Source organism: Amphiprion ocellaris, chromosome 3, assembly GCF_022539595.1.
Source record: "Amphiprion ocellaris isolate individual 3 ecotype Okinawa chromosome 3, ASM2253959v1, whole genome shotgun sequence".
Classification (NCBI taxonomy): domain Eukaryota; kingdom Metazoa; phylum Chordata; class Actinopteri; family Pomacentridae; genus Amphiprion; species Amphiprion ocellaris.
Genome location: NC_072768.1, coordinates 40,556,656 through 40,578,080, shown reverse-complemented (window position 1 = coordinate 40,578,080; position 21,425 = coordinate 40,556,656). Strand labels below are relative to the sequence as shown.

At 39.2% G+C, this 21,425-nt stretch overlaps 2 protein-coding genes across 3 annotated transcripts in view; both read right to left on the bottom strand.

Moving 5' to 3' along the window:
• Nucleotides 1-8,230: 8,230 nt before the first annotated feature.
• gins3 (GINS complex subunit 3) lies at nucleotides 8,231-15,401 on the bottom strand. Of its 2 annotated transcripts, XM_023271044.3 has the most exons (3): nucleotides 13,640-14,529; nucleotides 11,524-11,757; nucleotides 8,231-9,030 (listed from the first exon to the last, which is right to left on the bottom strand). In XM_023271044.3, the coding sequence occupies exons 1-3, from the start codon at nucleotides 13,928-13,930 to the stop codon at nucleotides 8,800-8,802; spliced, it is 756 nt and encodes a 251-aa protein (XP_023126812.2). In that variant the 5' UTR covers nucleotides 13,931-14,529; the 3' UTR covers nucleotides 8,231-8,799. The 2 variants fall into 2 exon arrangements, with proteins under 2 accessions (XP_023126812.2, XP_035804449.1); XM_035948556.2 differs by lacking the exon at nucleotides 11,524-11,757 and having other exon boundaries at nucleotides 13,640-15,401.
• A 151-nt stretch (nucleotides 15,402-15,552) lies between these two features.
• znrf1 (zinc and ring finger 1) overlaps nucleotides 15,553-21,425 on the bottom strand; it is a 36,848-nt gene continuing 30,975 nt past the window's right edge. The window contains exons 3-5 of the mRNA XM_055009255.1: nucleotides 18,151-18,256; nucleotides 17,617-17,701; nucleotides 15,553-16,616 (exon numbers count right to left, since the gene is read on the bottom strand). Of these exons, the coding sequence (XP_054865230.1) occupies nucleotides 17,644-17,701; nucleotides 18,151-18,256 (164 nt within the window). The 3' untranslated portion in view covers nucleotides 15,553-16,616; nucleotides 17,617-17,643. The remainder of the gene's footprint in view (nucleotides 16,617-17,616; nucleotides 17,702-18,150; nucleotides 18,257-21,425) is intronic.

Genomic DNA, 21,425 nt, shown 5'->3' with positions numbered 1-21,425 from the left:
GAAGTGTGAAGGACAAGGTTTAGCCGGCAGCAGTGCTTTCTTCTGTCAGAACAAATCTCCTCACATCCATCGACTCGTGTCAGGAACTCTCAGGTCAGCGTCTGAACATCGTCTCCTTAAGGTTCAACCCAACAGATCAGCATCTGACTGCAGGTATCCCGTGAATTAAACCGTGATGAAACATTCCCTTCCTCAGTCCAGCTGGGACTATTTAAAGCATGTGAGAAATGAGGACACCCTATGAAAGCCTGTCTTTAAAGATATCTGGGTGTTTAATTTGAACAAACCTGAGAGATCCAAGTCACAAGACTGAACAATTAAAACTGAACAAAAGACTTTTTGAAAGTTTCTGTAAAATGAAATCTAAGAGAATTTGAGGAATAAATTAGTTGTTGTGTGTCTATTGTGAGTCTGTTGTGTATCTGTTGTGTGTCTGTTGTGAGTCTGTTGTGTGTTTGTTGTGTATCTGTTGTGTGTCTGTTGTGAGTCTGTTGTGTGTCTGTTGTATCTGTTGTATGGCTGTTGTGTGTCTGTTGTGTCTGTTGTGAGTGTGTGGTGTGTCTGTTGTGTCTGTTGTGAGTGTGTTGTGTGTCTGTTGTGTGTTTATTGTGTGTTTGTTGTGTGTCTGTTGTGTGTTTGCTGTTTGTCTGATGTGTGCCTATTGTGTGAGTCTGTTGTGTGTCTGTTGTGTGTTTATTGTGTGTTTACTGTGTGTCTGTTGTGTGTCTTTTGTGTGTCTGTTGTGTGTCTTTTTCAGGTTTTTACTTTGTTTCAGTGAATCTCCAGAATCCAGATCTGAAGTCAGATCTTGTTTCTTTGTATCTGTGCCTCTTTGTAGTTTCATGTCTCTTTGTAGTTGTATCTCTGTAGCTTGAGTTTCTCTATCTATCTATCTATCTATCTATCTATCTATCTATCTATCTATCTATCTATCTATCTATCTATTATCTATAGTCTATCTATCTATCTATCTATCTATCTATCTATCTATTTATCTATCTATCTATCTATCTATCTATCTATCTATCTATCTATCTATCTATCTATCTATCTATCTATCTATCTATTATCTATCTATCTATCTATCCATCTATCCATCTATCTATCTATCTATCTATCTATCTATCTATCTATCTATCTATCTATCTATCTATCTGTCTATAGTCTATCTATCTATCTATCTATCTATCTATCTATCTATCTGTCTATCTGTCTGTCTGTCTGTCTGTCTGTCTGTTTGTCCGTCCGTCCGTCCATCCATCTATCTATCTCCACATTTAAACTCTTCCTATGCAGCTGTAGATGATCTGCTTTCATTTAGACCCTGACGTCTCATCGGTTCTAACTGTGGATCGTTTCTGACCATTTGTAAAATAAATATTCAGCGTATTTCAAACATCTATGACTCTTTATCCGTCCAAAATGTGTTTAATTTTCTTTAAATCCATCTTTAATCACGGTCCAGATTCACTTCGGTCCTCCAGCTTGTTCCAGAAACCGATTTATAGAATCTCAGATTTAACATTTGGTAAATATTCAAGCCCCGAAGCATGGAAGTGGCAGCATCATGCTCTGTGGAACTGGAGCCTTAAGGTTTATTCCACCCAAAAATCTAATTCTTGTTCAGCTCCTTATAGTTTTAAAGGTTTATTCCAACAAAAGATAATTTAATGTCCCAGTACTTCTAGTTTTAAAGGTTTCTCTTCAAGTACTTCTAGTTTTAAAGGTTCTTTCCATGCACGTACTGCTTTATGTCCAAATACTATAAGGTTTATTCTGTGAAAATACTACTTTCTGTCCAAGTATTTGTAGTTTTAGAGGTTAATTCCACCAAAAACACAACTTGCTATCCAGGTCCTTTCGGTTTATTCCACCAAAATACTGTTTTACGATTAAGTACTTCCAGTTTTAAAGGTTTGTTCCACCTAAAATACCTCTTAATGTCCAAGTATTTGTAGTTTAATAGTTTATTACACCTAACTCAATCTCTTTATCTCACAGATTAAAGGATTTATTTCACACAGATCTGCACGCTGTGGGTGAGTTTTTGGCAGTTCTGGGAGTGTTCCAGACTGTATACCAGCTGATGTTCTGGTTCTGGGAGTGTTCCAGACTATATATCAGCTGATGTTCTGTCCTTGGCATTCTGCCACCGACTGCAGATGAAGAACCTCCAACTCCCTGACAGCAGAACATTGTTTGGCTGCTGCTCGGCTCCAGAACCAACGGAGATAATTCTGGTTCTGAGCTCGGAGGGCGTCGCCTCAGATACTGATGATCCTCCTCACACCTGATCAGAGCTGGAGAACCACATCTATGTTCTTCTGATCACAGATGGAGAACCAGGTCTTTGTCCTTCTGATCACAGCTGGAGAACCACATCTTTGTTCTTCTGATCACAGCTGGAGAACCACATCTTTGTTCTTCTGATCAGAGATGGAGAACCAGGCCTATGTTCTTCTGAGCAGAGATGGAGAACCAGGCCTATGTTCTTCTGAGCAGAGATGGAGAACCAGGCCTATGTCCTTCTGATCACAGCTGAAGAACCAGGCCTATGTTCTTCTGATCACAGATGGAGAACCACATCTTTGTTCTTCTGATCACAGCTGGAGAACCACATCTTTGTTCTTCTGATCACAGCTGGAGAACCAGCTCTTTAACTTCTGGGCTTCAGGCAGTTTGTGGTGACAAGGAGATAGAAGAGGATTGAAGAGTGAAGCTGATTAAAGCTGCAGTAAATCCAGAACACGGTTCTGTTTGGCTGTAAAGAGAAAATCTTTGGGTTTTACATTTCTTTAAATATATAAATAGAATGATGAAATATATCTGTCATCATTTAGATTTTTAAAATGAGTTTTCTCCAGTTCTCATTTAATTTTCTTTAATGTTAATGTTTGATCTCATCAACCCACTTTTTATCTGATGCTGTCATTTACATTTATTATTTAGTTACATTTATTATTTATTTATTAAAAGTGACTTATTTATATGTCATGTCATTTTAATTTAATTTAATATCAGTTTTTATATTTCACAATGTTACTTTTATTTCAGTATTTCATGTTTTCTCATATCACCTCATTTTTCAGGTCAATATTTCATTTGTCACCTTTTTTAAAATAATGTGAGTTTTTAGATTTCATGTCACTTTTGTATTTAATGCCTTTTTTAAATAATGTGTTTTTAGATTTTATAATGTCAGTTAATTAAAATGGCTCAGTTTGTAACAGCAGCCAAAATGTGAATCTACTGAAAACTGACTTGAAGGAGATGAAAACTGACGAAGTTACTGATTTTACATCGAATACATTAATGGTGATCCAGTTACCATGGAGATCTAGCTGTGTAGCATCAGTTACCATGGAGATCTAACTGTGTAGCATCGGTTACCATGGAGATCTAGCTGTGTAGCATCGGTTACCATGGAGATCTAGCTCCACAGCATCGGTTACCATGGAGATCTAGCTCCTCAGCATCAGTTACCATGGAGATCAAGCTGTGTAACATCAGTTACCATGGAGATCTAGCTGTGTAGCATCGGTTACCATGGAGATCTAGCTCCTCAGCATCCGTTACCATGGAGATCTAGCTCCCAGCATTGGTTACCATGGAGATCTAGCTCCACAGCATTGGTTACCATGGAGATCTAGCTCCACAGCATCGGTTACCATGGAGATCTAGCTCCGTAGATCCAGAAGTGTTTTGTGTTGAAGCAGTGGAAGTCGTCATTAAAACTTGACGCCCAAAAGATGAAACTTCCGTGTTGTTCTTCAGGACTCATTAATCTATAAAGTATGAAACATGATTTAGATTCACAAGCAGAAAGTTGAAAACTCAACGTATAAACAGTCGTCTTTATCAGAGATTCTCTATCTAAACATCTGAATAATGAGACCCAGCAGACCGACTGATTCTATTTCTGTTTCCAACCATCGCAGCAGCAAAAAGCATCACAGCAGAGACGTGTTTAATGTTTGTGTCCGGATCGATAGTTAGAGCCCAGAGGCCTCATCAATACTTCCATCAGCGCTGACCTTCCTCCTCTCTGCATCAGTGACCCTCATCTGGCTGCTGCACAGTCTGACATTACAGCAGTTTAACTAAACTACAGTCTGACATTACAGCAGTTTAACTGCAGTCTGACATTACAGCAGTTTAACTGCAGTCTGACATTACAGCAGTTTAACTGCAGTCTGACATTACAGCAGTTTAACTACAGTCTGACATTACAGCAGTTTAACTGCAGTCTGACATTACAGCAGTTTAACTGCAGTCTGACATTACAGCAGTTTAACTAAACTACAGTCTGACATTACAGCAGTTTAACTATAGTCTGACATTACAGCAGTTTAACTGCAGTCTGACATTACAGCAGTTTAACTGCAGTCTGATATTACAGCAGTTTAACTACAGTCTGACATTACAGCAGTTTAACTGCAGTCTGACATTACAGCAGTTTAACTGCAGTCTGATATTACAGCAGTTTAACTACAGTCTGACATTACAGCAGTTTAACTAAACTATAGTCTGACATTACAGCAGTTTAACTGCAGTCTGACATTACAGCAGTTTAACTACAGTCTGACATTACAGCAGTTTAACTGCAGTCTGATATTACAGCAGTTTAACTGCAGTCTGACATTACAGCAGTTTAACTAAACTATAGTCTGACATTACAGCAGTTTAACTACAGTCTGACATTACAGCAGTTTAACTATAGTCTGACATTACAGCAGTTTAACTGCAGTCTGACATTACAGCAGTTTAACTAAACTATAGTCTGACATTACAGCAGTTTAACTACAGTCTGACATTACAGCAGTTTAACTGCAGTCTGATATTACAGCAGTTTAACTACAGTCTGACATTACAGCAGTTTAACTAAACTAGTCTGACATTACAGCAGTTTAACTACAGTCTGACATTACAGCAGTTTAACTACAGTCTGACATTACAGCAGTTTAACTGCAGTCTGACATTACAGCAGTTTAACTGCAGTCTGACATTACAGCAGTTTAACTGCAGTCTGACATTACAGCAGTTTAACTGCAGTCTGATATTACAGCAGTTTAACTACAGTCTGACATTACAGCAGTTTAACTAAACTATAGTCTGACATTACAGCAGTTTAACTGCAGTCTGACATTACAGCAGTTTAACTACAGTCTGACATTACAGCAGTTTAACTGCAGTCTGATATTACAGCAGTTTAACTACAGTCTGACATTACAGCAGTTTAACTAAACTACAGTCTGACATTACAGCAGTTTAACTACAGTCTGACATTACAGCAGTTTAACTAAACTACAGTCTGACATTACAGCAGTTTAACTGCAGTCTGACATTACAGCAGTTTAACTAAACTACAGTCTGATATTACAGCAGTTTAACTACAGTCTTACATTACAGCAGTTTAACTGCAGTCTGACATTACAGCAGTTTAACTACAGTCTGACATTACAGCAGTTTAACTACAGTCTGACATTACAGCAGTTTAACTACAGTGACATTACAGCAGTTTAACTAAACTACAGTCTGACATTACAGCAGTTTAACTGCAGTCTGACATTACAGCAGTTTAACTAAACTACAGTCTGACATTACAGCAGTTTAACTAAACTACAGTCATCATTCTGTTTAACACTGTTTTTATTTTTAATTATTTACTATAATTTTACAGTTTCTCTGTAAAATAACTGTTTACTGGATTAAAATCAGAGGGAAAAAGTCTTTGTTTTACAGATATTGTGAGTTATTGGGAACAAAAATAATGATTCTTCTTCTTCATTATTATTATTATTATTATTATTATTATTATTATTATTATTATTATTATTATTATTATTATTATTATTATCATTATCTATATTATTATTATTATTATTTTATTATTATTATTATTATTATTATTATTATTATTATTATGCATAAGGACCGAACATGATAAACATTTTTTTTAATTTTACATTAATTTACAAATGTTCCCTGTTTGTTTAAATTACAGATAACATCCAGTAAAATCACAGAAACAGTTATTAATTTAGATGTTTACTGTAAGAAAAACAAACAAACAAAACAGGTCAACACTGTAAATAACAGCCACATGAAAATCTGTATTTTTATTAAATTTATTCTGACACAAAGCATATTTAAATCTGCTAAAAATGTCATAAAATACAGATTTTTATTTGCTATTTTTATCCAGTTTTACAGCATTCCATCATTTTAGAGCATTTTTCTGCTTCCATTGATGACATTTTATTGGTAAATCTATTAATTAAACATTAAAATGAGTTAAATTTCTCTAGACATTTAGTTTGTGGTGAAACTTCACATCTCTGGACATTTCATAAATCTAACAGCAGATTCCTCCAGTCTCAAGCTGAATTATTGGTTTTATAGCATGGAGATATGGAAATGTTCCCAACACGGAAATCTGGAAACATTCCCAACACGGAAATCTGGAAACGTTCCCAACACGGAAATCTGGAAACGTTCCCAACATGGAAATCTGGAAATGTTCCCAACACGGAAATCTGGAAACATTTCCAACATGGAAATCTGGAAATATTCCCAACACGGAAATCTGGAAACGTTCCCAACACGGAAATCTGGAAACGTTCCCAACACGGAAATCTGGAAACGTTCCCAACACGGAAATCTGGAAATATTCCCAACACGGAAATCTGGAAACGTTCCCAACACGGAAATCTGGAAACGTTCCCAACACGGAAATCTGGAAACATTTCCAACACGGAAATCTGGAAATATTCCCAACACGGAAATCTGGAAACATTTCCAACATGGAAATCTGGTTGCGCCAGCTGGAGGTCAAACTTTGATCTGTACCTGAAGTTCCTGTAGATGAAGAACCAGCGGGTTCCGAGGGATCAGATGGAGGTTCTGGTTTATATAGAACGAATGAAACCGCTTTCTGATTCATCATACCAGCAGGGGGCAGTGAAGCTCTACAGCAGGGGTGTCCAACATGAGGCTCGCGGGCCAAAAGCGGCCCTCCAGAGGGTCCAATCCAGTCTTCAAAGTGTAAAAATTCCAGAGAAGACATTAACCGCAGATTGTAAATTAGTAAAATTATGAATTTAGAATAATTTCTAGACCATGACAAGTTGTTTTGATCAGAAAGTAAAATACTAGATTGTTTATTGTTCTTTGGTTGTTTTTGTCTCATTTTTGTAATATTTTGTCTGGTTTTGTTGTTTTTTGTCTGACTTTTGACGTTTGTCTCATGTTTTTGTCGTTTTCCTTTTGTCTCACTTGTGTTTTTTGTCTATTGTTTTGTTTTAAGTTTTTTGTCTCGTTCTTGTCATTTCTGCATTTTTTTTGTCGCTTTGTGACTGTTTTAATCAATTTTTTTGTCTTTTTTGTTTTGTTGTCTCATTTTTTAAAATATTTTGTCCTGTTTTTGTTGTTTTTTTAACTTTTTGTTTCTCTTTTTTTTTGCCATTTTGTTTTTTGTCGTTTTGTCTTTTTTTTTGGTCATTTTTTTGTCTCGTTTGTGTAATTTTTTGTCGTTTTTGTCCAGTTTTTGTGGCTTTATAACTTTTCATTAAATTTTTGGCTCTGTTTTTGTTTCGTGTCGTTTGTCTCATTTTTTGTCTCATTTTTGTAATAGTTTGTCCTTCTTTGTCTGACTTTTGTGGTTTTGATCCTCCAGTAAATCCTCCATGGTTCAGTTCCATGTGACTAAATGTGTTACTTTGTTGACACTCTGTGATCTGGAAGTTGTAATGTGGAAATGATAAACTGAGGCTGAATGTTGATGAAACTGAATTTATTTTTCTTCATGAATTCCAAGTTGTTCCTGATGTTTAGTAAAAAGATAATTCCTTAAATGTGAACTTGTTGCACTAAAACAAAGGAACCATTAGGAGCTGTGGTTATTTAGAGGTTATTCTGCTGTGGTTTTACTGGTCCAGTCCACTGGATGTGGAACCTGAACTAGAACCATTTGGACATCACTGATCTCCAGGAAGAAGGAGCTTTCAGATGGTGGGATTATTTTCCACTTGAAGAAGGGTTTGTAGGTGACAGCATCCTCTGGTTTCTATAAATATGGGTCATTTTCTTTTCACCTTTATTTTCGTCTGACTAGCCGTCTAGAAACCCAGATTTTACTGGCAAATATTCACATTTGAGCAGCTGGTAGAAAATGTTCTTTAGAGTTTTGAGTTAAATATGACTAAAATAAAGAGATGAGAGGTGACTTCAGTTGTGGTTCAGGTGTTTTATTCACATTTAGACCTTTTTAATGTCAGACAGCAGAACGCCTGTTTTATGAACTAATCAGCCGAGATATGAACTAAACCAGTGAACTGTCACAGATGTGATTATTCCAGCTTCTTAAATGAGACAAACTGTTTCTCTGTCTGTCTCATATAATAACCTGATGAACATCTGGAGATGTTTGGAGAATAAACAGAAAACAGTTAATGGGAGTATTTTAACATGAAATGAGTTTATTCCTTCTGATAAACAGAAACATTTGGTGTTCAGCAGCGTCCAGTTCATCTTTACGTCACATCCAGCCTGATCTGTGGTTTCTCTGGTTCAAATCTTCAGTTCCAGCAGCAGCTTTCTAGATGTGACCAACTCACACACATTATGGGACGGTTTGTTTGATTTCTTTCCCCACATTTCCATCTGCAGCTGTGTGTTTGCTGGTAAAACCTTCCGGGCTACAGCATCAGAGTGTCGATTGAACGTCTCACAGAGGAGTCAGGATAAACGTGGAGATGTCTTCAGTCCGTCCCGTCGCTGGTCCGGTACTCAGTGGCCGGCTCAGGGCTGGACGTCGGTGATCTTCCTCTTGCGGTAGTTGAGGACCAGGTTGGAGGCGGTGAGTGTGGAGGCCAGACCTTTCTCCCAGCTCTGGAAGCCGTTCAGGCCGCTCTGACCCGACCTGAACAGAGTCTTCTCCAGCCAGTCCAGACGCTCCACCAGCGCTGACGTGTCCTCGTTGTAGGCGTTCTGGGACGAGTCCATGGTCCGCCGGAACCGACCCACGAAGGTCTGGAGGACAGGAGGGGACATGTGAGACCAGAACATGATGGACGACCACAGAGAGACACAAAACGACCACAGAGACACAAAACAATTACAAAGAGACACAAAACGACCACAGAGACACAAAACAACCACAGACAGACACAACAACCACAGAGAGACACAAAACAACCACAGAGAGACACAACAACCACAGAGAGACACAATACGACCACAGAAAGACACAACAACCACAGAGACACAAAACGACCACAGAGAGACACAACAACCACAGAGAGACACAAAACGACCACAGAAAGACACAACAACAACAAAGAGACACAAAACGACAACAAAGACAATACACAAAACAACCACAAAAAGACACAAAACAGCAAGAAAGAGACACAAAATGTTGGACTCTTTGTTGTTGTTTTTTGTCTCTTTGTTGTCGTTTGGTGTCTCTGTTACTGTTTTGTGTCCCTGTTGCTGTTTTGTGTCTCTCTGTGGTCGTTTTGTGTCTCTCTGTGGTTGTTTTATCTCTCTGTGGTCGTTTTGTGTCTCTGTTGTCGTTTTGTGTCTCTTTTTTCAGTTTTGTCTCTTTGTTGTCGTTTTGTGTCTCTTTGTTGTTGTTTTGTGACTCTTTGTTGTCGTTTTGTGTCTCTGTTGCTGTTTTGTGTCTCTTTGTGGTTGTATATTTCTACATCTATTTTCTTGGTACAATGCACATATTTACATGTCATGCTTATACTTTTCTGCTTATGTTTACATTTTTAGGACATATTTTTCTACTAATATTTCTGTTTATCTATATAACTCTGATATTTCTTTATTTTTCTGCAGCTTAAATTTCTCAGACTTGAACGGTACCAACTGTAACGTGAATAAATTTCCCCTCGCGGATCAATAAATATTTCTGATTCTGATAGATAAATCTGTAAACCTCCTAGTTTCAGCTAGAATATTTCTGCCTCTTCAGTCTATAAAAATAAATCTTATAGGTTTATTTATGATGCCTCTAGGTGTGTTTGTGCCTTATGTGAGGTGATGAGTGTTTGTTAGTGAGATTAAAGCCAGTCTGCCTGGAAACAGCTTCACAACATGTTTCTGAGCTGCTGGCGCCCCCTAGCTGTGAACTACTACATAACACTGGCTGGATTTGTTGTTCAGCCTGAATAGAGTCAAGAACCACAAAGAGACACAAAACGACCACAGAAAGACACAAAACGACCACAGAGAGACACAACAACCACAGAGAGACACAAAACGACCACAGAGAGACACAAAACGACCACAGAGAGACACAAAACGACCACAGAGAGACACAAAACAACCACAAAGAGACACAAAACAATTACAAAGAGACACAAAACGACCACAGAGACACAACAATCACAGAGAGACACAACAACTACAGAGAGACACAATACGACCACAGAGAGACACAAAACGACCACAGAGAGACACAAAACAACCACAGAGAGACACAAAACGATCACAGAGAGACACAAAACGACCACAAAGACTGAATGGTCTTCCTGAAGGTGTGTGTCCACTAGATGCTATTTTCCCGCACAGCAACTCACCGGTGGGCGGTCACTAGCGGACCACAACATGGTCACATGACCGAGCTTTCAGCTGGACGGTCCAGCAGATGAGTCGGATAAACACAGCGGCTCAGCTACAAACTTTCCCTTTTATTTCGAAAACACTTCAGGGAAAAGTATTTCTGAAAGCATTTGAGGTGAGAAATAATCTGCAGCAGCTGAATCTGTCCTGGTTTTATGTCACCGACAGCTAGTTTAGATGTTTGAGGACAGTTTCACGATGCTTGGGATCTCCGCATGCTGGAGTCCAGTCTACTTTACGCAAATGAGCTGCAGCCCTCTCTGGGTAAACACACCGGATCGCAGCTGGAAACGCAACCGGACTAGAATGCCACATGCGGGGCGTTTCCAGCTGTGATCAGGTGTGTTTACCCAGAGAGGGCTGCAGCTCATTTGCATAAAGTACACTGACTTCTACTTCATGCAAATTAGATGGGGCGTGCGGAGATTCCACGCATCGTGAAACTGTCCCCAAACATCCAAACTAGCTGTGGGTGAAATAAAACCAGGACAGATTCAGCTGCTGCAGATTATTTCTCACCTCAGATGCTTTCAGAAATACTTTTCCCTGAAGTGTTTTCAAAATAAAAGGAAAAGTTTGCAGCCGAGCCGCTGTGTTTATCCGACTCATCTGGCGGACTGTCCAGCTGAAAGCTCGGTCATGTGACCACATAGCGGCCTGCTGTTGGTCCAGATGTCACGTGACAATGTTGTGGTCCGCTGGCCATCCGTTCGATTTTCAGATGTGGTGCGTTGCTGTGCGGGAAAATCGCATCTAGTGGACACGCACCTTTAGTCTCCCTCACTTTTAAAAGACACTGTATAAATAAAGTTCTTATTAAAGTTAATATTATAAACAGACCAACAGTGAGGTTAGTATCTGTACCTTCTCCTGTGGGGTGGATTAACTGACCTGCAGCAGGGTCTGAGCAATGTCTGGGTTCTCTGGACTCTCAAAGTGCAGCATCTGGGAGCCCAGACCATAATAGTAGGGGCCCATCTTGTGCAGGTCCACCACGTTGGGGTCGGCGGTGAAAACCGTCCTCCAGCTCTCTCTGTAGACCTTGGGAAGCTCCACGGACAGAACCCTCCTCTTCCTCTCATACAGACCCTTAGACAGCCACAGGGGGAGCTCCATCTTAGTGCCCTGAGGGGAAGAAAGAGGCTTCAACTAGCTCACCTGGAACCAGCTCACCTGTTCAACCAACAGGTATGACCACAGGTAGACACTTCAATCCCTCATTTATTCATTTTGGTTAGTAACTGAGATGTGTCACATAGAAATACTTTTAGGCACCCCTTTGTTGTCATTTAGTGTCTCTTTGTGGTCGTTTTGTGTCTCTTTGTGGTTGTTTCTGTGTCTCTTTCTGGTTGTTTCTGCATCTCTTTCTGGTTGTTCTGCGTCTCTTTCTGGTTGTTCTGCGTCTCTTTCTGGTTGTTTCTGCATCTCTTTCTGGTTGTTCTGCGTCTCTTTCTGGTTGTTCTGCGTCTCTTTCTGGTTGTTCTGCGTCTCTTTCTGGTTGTTCTGCGTCTCTTTCTGGTTGTTCTGCGTCTCTTTCTGGTTGTTCTGCGTCTCTTTCTGGTTGTTCTGCGTCTCTTTCTGGTTGTTCTGCGTCTCTTTCTGGTTGTTCTGCGTCTCTTTCTGGTTGTTTCTGCGTCTCTTTCTGGTTGTTTCTGCGTCTCTTTCTGGTTGTTTCTGCGTCTCTTTCTGGTTGTTTCTGCATCTCTTTCTGGTTGTTTTGCATCTCTTTGTGGTTGTTTCTGCGTGTCTTTCTGGTTGTTTTGCGTCTCTTCGTGGTTGTTTTGCGTCTCTTCGTGGTTGTTTTGCGTCTCTTCATGGTTGTTTTGCGTCTCTTCGTGGTTGTTTTGCGTCTCTTCGTGGTTGTTTTGCGTCTCTTCGTGGTTGTTTTGCATCTCTTCGTGGTTGTTTTTGCATCTCTTTGTGGTTGTTTTGCGTCTCTTAAACATTTTAATGATTTAATAAAAACCTGTGTGCATATTATTCAACTTGTCTGTACTGTTATTGATTTATTTACTTTAATTATTAAATTTTATTCTGCTCTATTTTGTGCTTCACCTTATATATGTTTAATTTCACTGTATTTTATACCTTTGAATAACCTGTGTCTGACTCGAAGCTACATAAATTAATTTGTTCGCTAGATGTTATCTTAATAATTTATTATCAGGTAATTTATTAAAGACCATTTTTAATTAATTTTAAGCAAGTTCAGAACAATTAGTAATACGCTTGAATCTACTACGCTTGAATCTACTTTGTTAAATTTAGCCCTTCAATAACCGACCAAACCACATGTTATTATGCTAAATAATTACCTTTAACAGGTAACTGTATTCTAACTGTGTAATAATGAATTTGAATTGAATGAATTTTTTGAAATTAGATTTTTGCTCATATTCATTTTTTCAAAAGACAATACTAATGCCGAATTTACAAGTGAGATCTGTTTATTCTTAAGCAGTGTTAATAATGTATCCCACGTACATGTCTTGTCATCATTTTGTTTCTCTCTTTTGTCTCTTCATGGTCATTTTGTGTCTCTGTTGTCATTTTGTGTCTGTTTTTGTCTTTGTTGTCATTTTGTGGTTATTTGTTGTCATTTTGCCATCAGTAGCCCTTCAATAACCGACCAAACCACACGTTATTATGCTAAATAATTACCTTTAACAGGTAACTGTATTCTGAGTCATAAGAAACTGGAACTTTTTGAAATAAGGTTTTTGCTGATGTTATTTTTTTAAGTTAATACTTATGCCGAATTTACAAGTGAGATGTGTTTATTCTTAAACAGTATTAATAATTCATCCTATGCACGTGTCTTTTTCATTAAAGGGAGGAAAAAATAAAAATACAAAAGACCGAATGGAGTTTGGTGTGACGTTACGTATCTGGGCTGCTTTTGAGATAAGTTCTAGAGGGTCCAGTTATGTACAGATGAGTAGATCCACAATGATTTAACTGTCACTGAGTTTAAAACATTTTATGGATTTTTTTTTTTTTAACCGACCTCCGGGATGTCCGGCGAGTCGCTCGACTTCTCCAGGTATCCGAGCCGAGGGAAGCTGCACTCGGTCCGGACTGGAAGCCGCTCATGAGACAGCAAAATGTCGTCCAGAGACAGGAAATTCTCCTCCATGCCCACCCCGGGCTGGACGGGAAGGTACGATTGGGAGTCCATTTGTGCGCAAACACGACAAAAATAGTAAATAAAAGAAAAAAAACAGAGAAACGTCCTGATATTAAACCTTCCCCGCTGTTTATAGCGCTTCCTGGTTTTACTGCTTTGGCGCCACAACATGTGGACCAATCAGAGCGCTGCACTGGGAACGTCGACCAATCAGAGCGCTGTGAGGAGATCCGGAACAAAGCAATCGATGCAGTCAGAATCAAACTGTTCAGTCATCGATTGTTTTTTCCCCGTGTTTTGCTTTTACTTTTGTCGACTATTCTGGAAGTCTTTTCATTTGTTTGGCGCATTTATTGTCTTTGTGTCTTATCTGAATTGGTTTTGGTTCTCTTTGTCATCATTTTGTGTCTCTTTTTGTCTCTTTGTTGTCATTTTGTGTCTCTTTTTGTGTCTTTATGGTCATTTTGTGTCTCTTTTTGTCTCTTTATAGTCATTTTGTGTCTCTTTGTCCTCATTTTGTGTCTCTTTGCTTTCATTTTGTGTCTCTTTTGTGTCTTTATGGTCATTTTGTGTCTGTTTTTGTCTCTTTTGTCATTTTGTGTCTCATTATAGTCAGGCCAATCGGAGCACTGTGAGGAGATCCAGACCAATGCTATTGATGCAGTGTCAGACTTTTCTGAAAGTCTTCTCTGGCACGTTTATTGTATTTTTATTTATCTATTTTCTAATCTAAAACTTGCATTAAGGACACATAATGCACTCAGCCTTTATTCTATTAGAGCGGCTTCCTTCTGTGTCCCCATTTTACCCCTAGAAAGTCTTTTACAGTTTCAGCCATTAGAGGTCAGAATATCACCATTAAACATTTAAAGGCTCCTCTGCTGTGAGAATGTTGAGCTGTAATATTAATCATAAAAATACTAGAGAAAGCAGATATGAGCAGAAAGTCAACCTTGAATCTCCATGAATTGATGCTGGATGAAGAAGAGACATCAGGTTAGCATCCTGCTGCTGTAGCCTCCCGGTCACATCCATCAGCTGGGAGATGAGGAATGACAGCAGCTCTGGTCTGGAATCTTTTATTTTCTGTCAGGTGTCGACACCAGCAGGATTCTGATGTTATTATTAACGTCCTCGTTGTTACTGAACATCAGAGTTATCAGACAAGTGAGCAACAAGAGGACAGAAAGGTGTCAAATGAAGACGAAGACGTCCTTCCTCCTCCAGTATCTACAGTCTCTTCATGGTCATTTTGTGTCTCTGTGGTTGTTTTGTTTCACTTTGTGGCCGTTTTGCGTCTCTTTGTGGTTGTTTTTGTCTCTTTATCATTTTGTGTCTCTTTGCTGTCATTTTGTGTCTCTTTTTGTTCATTTTCTGTCTGTTTGTGACCGGTTAGCATCTCTTTCTAGTCCGTCAGCTTCTATTTAGGTTCAGTTTGCTTCCTTATTGGATGGCTGGTGTTTTCTTTTTCTTTCTTTCTTTCTCTTTTTTGTGTCTGTTTTTTGTCATTTTGTGTGTTTGCATCTGTCTGTGGTAGCTTTGTCTCTTTTTGTGGTTGCTTTGTGTCTCTATTGTTATTTTGTGTCTCTTTTTGTCTCTTTATCGTCATTTTGTGTCTCTTTTTGGTTGTTTTCTGTCTGTTTTTGGTCATTTTGTGTCTGGTTGTGTCTCTTTATGTTCGCTTTGCCCCTTTTTGTCTCCAGTTCTGACTGAGTTTGTTGTTGTTGAACTAAAACGGTTGTGACGGTTGTGAAGTCGTTGCAGCAGCAGGAGAAGAACAAGGAGAGCAGGAGTCTTCTTCATCTAGCACAATTTATTCCACCATTAGTTTACAGTAGCTTTTGTAAATGCAGTTTGTTGGTATGTTGATTGGTAGTAGTCGTCACACATCAGCTCTTGGCATTCTGAAGAGTGAGTAACAGCTCACATGACCGCAAGATCAAACAAATATTGTTAAATATGAACAAATGAATAAATAAGCCCCGTGGAGCGCCTCCACGCTGGGAGTCAGCGGACCTGCCCGAGTCAGACACAACGTGGGGGGAACCCACCGACCCACCGCACATGCACAGACATCACACACACACATGAAAAACCTGGCAGGTGAAACGCAAAAAAACACGGTGAAAAATTTACAGTATGTGGCTTCTGCAGCTGTAAACATCAGCAACGTAAAGGGAACAACCGGCAGACGCACACAGAGACATGGACCTACACCGTACACACACACACACACACACACACACACACACACACACACACACACACACACATCACACACATCACACACATCACACAAACACACACATCACACACATCACACACATCCACACACGCACACACGCACACACACACACACACACACACACACACACACACACACACACATCACACACACGTTACACACACGTTACACAGGAGTAAACTACACTTCCTCTCCAGCAGTCCGGACTGAGCATGCTCAGACTGTACACCCCCTCCCCCCTCTGGTCCTTGTTGGACTGAACCATTCTGAAATGGGGGGAGTCTCGTCTCGGCTGGTTAAAGAGTCACAGCAGCTCCTGCAGCTCCTCCCCCCCGCTCAGTTAAGGCCGTGGGGGGGTGATGAATGATCAGGCCCGGTTCTGGTCCTGGTTCTGGTTCTGGATCTGAAGGAAGCCTGCAGGACCTGAGCATGTCGGGCTGGAGGGGGGAGCAGCGTCAGTCCTTTAATGTAGATGGTCGGACAGTTGATTTACTCTTTTGGTTCAGGAATATTTATCTGTTAGATGATGATTCTGCTGTCAGGATAATACGAGCTGATTGATTCCGTCGGATTTTGGTGTCCGGAAGAGTCCAGGAGCAGGACCAAGATGTCCTGCAGAGAGACAGACAGACAGACGGACGGACAGACAGATGGACAGACAGACAGACAGACGGACGGACGGACAGACAGACAGGGAGACAGACAGACAGATGGATGGACGGACAGTCAGACAGACAGATGGACGGATGGACAGACAGACAAATGGACAGACAGACAGACAGGGAGACATGATGAAATAAAACATGTTCAAAGAGTCACACGAGCAAAATACATCAGTTCTGCAGCTGAATATTTACACCAAGATAAGACAGCAGTGGAGCTAGATCTCCATGGTAACTGATGCTGCACAGCTAGATCTCCATGGTACCTGATGCTGAGGAGCTAGATCTCCATGGTAACTGATGCTGCACAGCTAGATCTCCATGGTACCTGATGCTGAGGAGCTAGATCTCCATGGTAACTGATGCTGCGCAGCTAGATCTCCATGGTAACTGATGCTGTGGATGTAGATCTCCATGGTAACTGATGCTGCACAGCTAGCTCTCCATGGTAACTGATGCTGCAGAGCTAGATCTCCATGGTAACTGATGCTGTGGATGTAGATCTGGATGGTAACTGATGCTGCACAGCTAGATCTCCATGGTTACAGATGCTGAGGAGCTAGATCTCCATGGTAACTGATGCTTCACCTCCAACCTGCTGATCTGAACATGACTAAAACCACTGAATGAATCCATCACAGCATCACACACTGGACGCATCGCGTTGCCATGGAAACCGACATGTATTCAGCTGCTGATTCAGAAATCATAAATATGTTTTTATGTTTGGTCCGTTTACTCTGCTAAGTATCTCTGATTAGAACATTGATCATATATTGACCTTCAACTGATCTGAACATATTAAATTAATAACTATTAAAAATAATAAAATGTATAAAACCTGTTAAATTAAATTAATGATAATTATAAATAATACAAATGTATTAAACCTGTTAATAATAATTAATATAATTATTATTTAAAACCTGTTAAATGAAATGTGTCGTTACCTTGAACAGCTTCAGTCTGGGCCAATGTCAGTCAGACGGATGTTCAGGGCAGGACCGGTTGATCTCAAACCACGAGTCTATACAGCTGCAGGAACACAGAACATAGAACATGTTTAGTCTGGAGGAACACAGAACATGTTTAGTCTATACAGCTGCAGGAACACAGAACACAGAACATAGAACATGTTTAGTCTGGAGGAACACAGAACATAGAACATGTTTAGTCTGGAGGAACACAGAACATGGAACATGTTTAGTCTATACAGCTGCAGGAACACAGAACACAGAACATAGAACATGTTTAGTCTGCAGGAACACAGAACATAGAACATGTTTAGTCTGCAGGAACACAGAACATAGAACATGTTTAGTCTATACAGCTGCAGGAACACAGAACATTTATCTGATGCTCAGTGTGTGGGAAGAAGATGATTTATTCTGAGGAGCACTTTAGTGTGTTGTATTGTGCTACAGTGTCTTGTATTGTGTTGTATTGTGTTATATTGTGTGATACTGTGTTGTATTGTGCGTCACCTTTTGTGGTAGATGCAGAGGCACGGCAGTCTGGCGATGGTGTCTCCCTGCTGCAGCTCCTCCAGACAGATCACACACTCACCGGCATCCCTCGCCAACACGTCATCTGAGACACACACACACACACACACACACACACACACACACACACACACACACACACACACACACACACACACACACACACACACACACACACACACACACACACACACACACACACACAAGACAGGAGATGCTTCAGTCTGCAGCAGAATCAGCAGCAGCTGCATCAATGATGATCTACTGATGGTTTTATTACTGAGAACGTTGGAGACCAAAGAACATGAAGTCCTGTAGTACTACACAGTAAAACCTGTAGTACTACACAGTAAAACCTGTAGTATTACACAGTAAAATCTGTAGTACTACACAGTAAAACCTGTAGTACTACACAGTAAATCCTGTAGTATCACACAGTAAAATCTGTAGTACTACACAGTAAAACCTGTAGTACTACACAGTAAAACCTGTAGTACTACACAGTAAAACCTGTAGTATTACACAGTAAAATCTGTAGTACTACACAGTAAAACCTGTAGTACTACACAGTAAATCCTGTAGTATCACACAGTAAAATCTGTAGTACTACACAGTAAAACCTGTAGTACTACACAGTAAAACCTGTAGTACTACACAGTAAATCCTGTAGTATTACACAGTAAAATCTGTAGTACTACACAGTAAAACCTGTAGTACTACACAGTAAAATCTGTAGTACTACACAGTAAATCCTGTAGTATTACACAGTGAAACCTGTAGTACTACACAGTAAAACCTGTAGTACTACACAGTAAATCCTGTAGTATTACACAGTAAAATCTGTAGTACTACACAGTAAAACCTGTAGTACTACACAGTAAATCCTGTAGTATTACACAGTAAAACCTGTAGTACTACACAGTAAAACCTGTAGTACTACACAGTAAAATCTGTAGTACTACACAGTAAAACATGTAGTACTACACAGTAAAACCTGTAGTACTACACAGTAAAACCTGTAGTATTACACAGTAAAATCTGTAGTACTACACAGTAAATCCTGTAGTACTACACAGTAAAACCTGTAGTATTACACAGTAAAACCTGTAGTATTACACAGTAAAACCTGTAGTACTACACAGTAAAACCTGTAGTATTACACAGTAAAATCTGTAGTACTACACAGTAAAACCTGTAGTACTACACAGTAAATCCTGTAGTATCACACAGTAAAATCTGTAGTACTACACAGTAAAACCTGTAGTATTACACAGTAAAATCTGTAGTACTACACAGTAAAACCTGTAGTACTACACAGTAAAACCTGTAGTATTACACAGTAAAATCTGTAGTACTACACAGTAAAACCTGTAGTACTACACAGTAAAACCTGTAGTATTACACAGTAAAATCTGTAGTACTACACAGTAAAACCTGTAGTACTACACAGTAAATCCTGTAGTATTACACAGTAAAATCTGTAGTACTACACAGTAAAACCTGTAGTATTACACAGTAAAATCTGTAGTACTACACAGTAAAACCTGTAGTACTACACAGTAAATCCTGTAGTATCACACAGTAAAATCTGTAGTACTACACAGTAAAACCTGTAGTACTACACAGTAAAACCTGTAGTACTACACAGTAAAACCTGTAGTATTACACAGTAAAATCTGTAGTACTACACAGTAAAACCTGTAGTACTACACAGTAAATCCTGTAGTATCACACAGTAAAATCTGTAGTACTACACAGTAAAACCTGTAGTACTACACAGTAAAACCTGTAGTACTACACAGTAAATCCTGTAGTATTACACAGTAAAATCTGTAGTACTACACAGTAAAACCTGTAGTACTACACAGTAAAATCTGTAGTACTACACAGTAAATCCTGTAGTATTACACAGTGAAACCTGTAGTACTACACAGTAAAACCTGTAGTACTACACAGTAAATCCTGTAGTATTACACAGTAAAATCTGTAGTACTACACAGTAAAACCTGTAGTACTACACAGTAAATCCTGTAGTATTACACAGTAAAACCTGTAGTACTACACAGTAAAACCTGTAGTACTACACAGTAAAATCTGTAGTACTACACAGTAAAACATGTAGTACTACACAGTAAAACCTGTAGTACTACACAGTAAAACCTGTAGTATTACACAGTAAAATCTGTAGTACTACACAGTAAATCCTGTAGTACTACACAGTAAAACCTGTAGTATTACACAGTAAAACCTGTAGTATTACACAGTAAAACCTGTAGTACTACACAGTAAATCCTGTAGTATTACACAGTAAAATCTGTAGTACTACACAGTAAAACCTGTAGTACTACACAGTAAATCCTGTAGTATCACACAGTAAAATCTGTAGTACTACACAGTAAAACCTGTAGTATTACACAGTAAAATCTGTAGTACTACACAGTAAAACCTGTAGTACTACACAGTAAATCCTGTAGTATTACACAGTAAAATCTGTAGTACTACACAGTAAAACCTGTAGTACTACACAGTAAAACCTGTAGTATTACACAGTAAAATCTGTAGTACTACACAGTAAAACCTGTAGTACTACACAGTAAATCCTGTAGTATTACACAGTAAAATCTGTAGTACTACACAGTAAAACCTGTAGTACTACACAGTAAAACCTGTAGTACTACACAGTAAAACCTGTAGTACTACACAGTAAATCCTCTAGTATTACACAGTAAAATCTGTAGTACTACACAGTCAGTCCTGTAGTACTACACAGTAAAATCTGTAGTACTACACAGTCAGTCCTGTAGTACTACACAGTAAAATCTGTAGTACCACACAGTAAAATCTGTAGTACTACAAAGTAAAACCTGTAGTACTACACAGTAAAACCTGTAGTACTACACAGTAAAATCTGTAGTACCACACAGTAAAATCTGTAGTACTACAAAGTAAAACCTGTAGTACTACACAGTAAAACCTGTAGTACTACACAGTAAAACCTGTAGTATTACACAGTAAAATCTGTAGTATTTCTCTGAGAGTAGCAGGAAGCAGCACATCCATGAATCCAACAGTCAGAAAAACATCCCAGTTCATCAAAAATACCCAGAAGTCCTACAGCTTCTCCTTATGATGCTGCCACCACCGTGCTTCACATCATGATGCTGCCACCACCATACTTTGTTATTACCATTCAGCACTAAGAAAACTGATCCAACAGCACAATAAGAGCAAACACTGTAAAACCAATCGTCTCC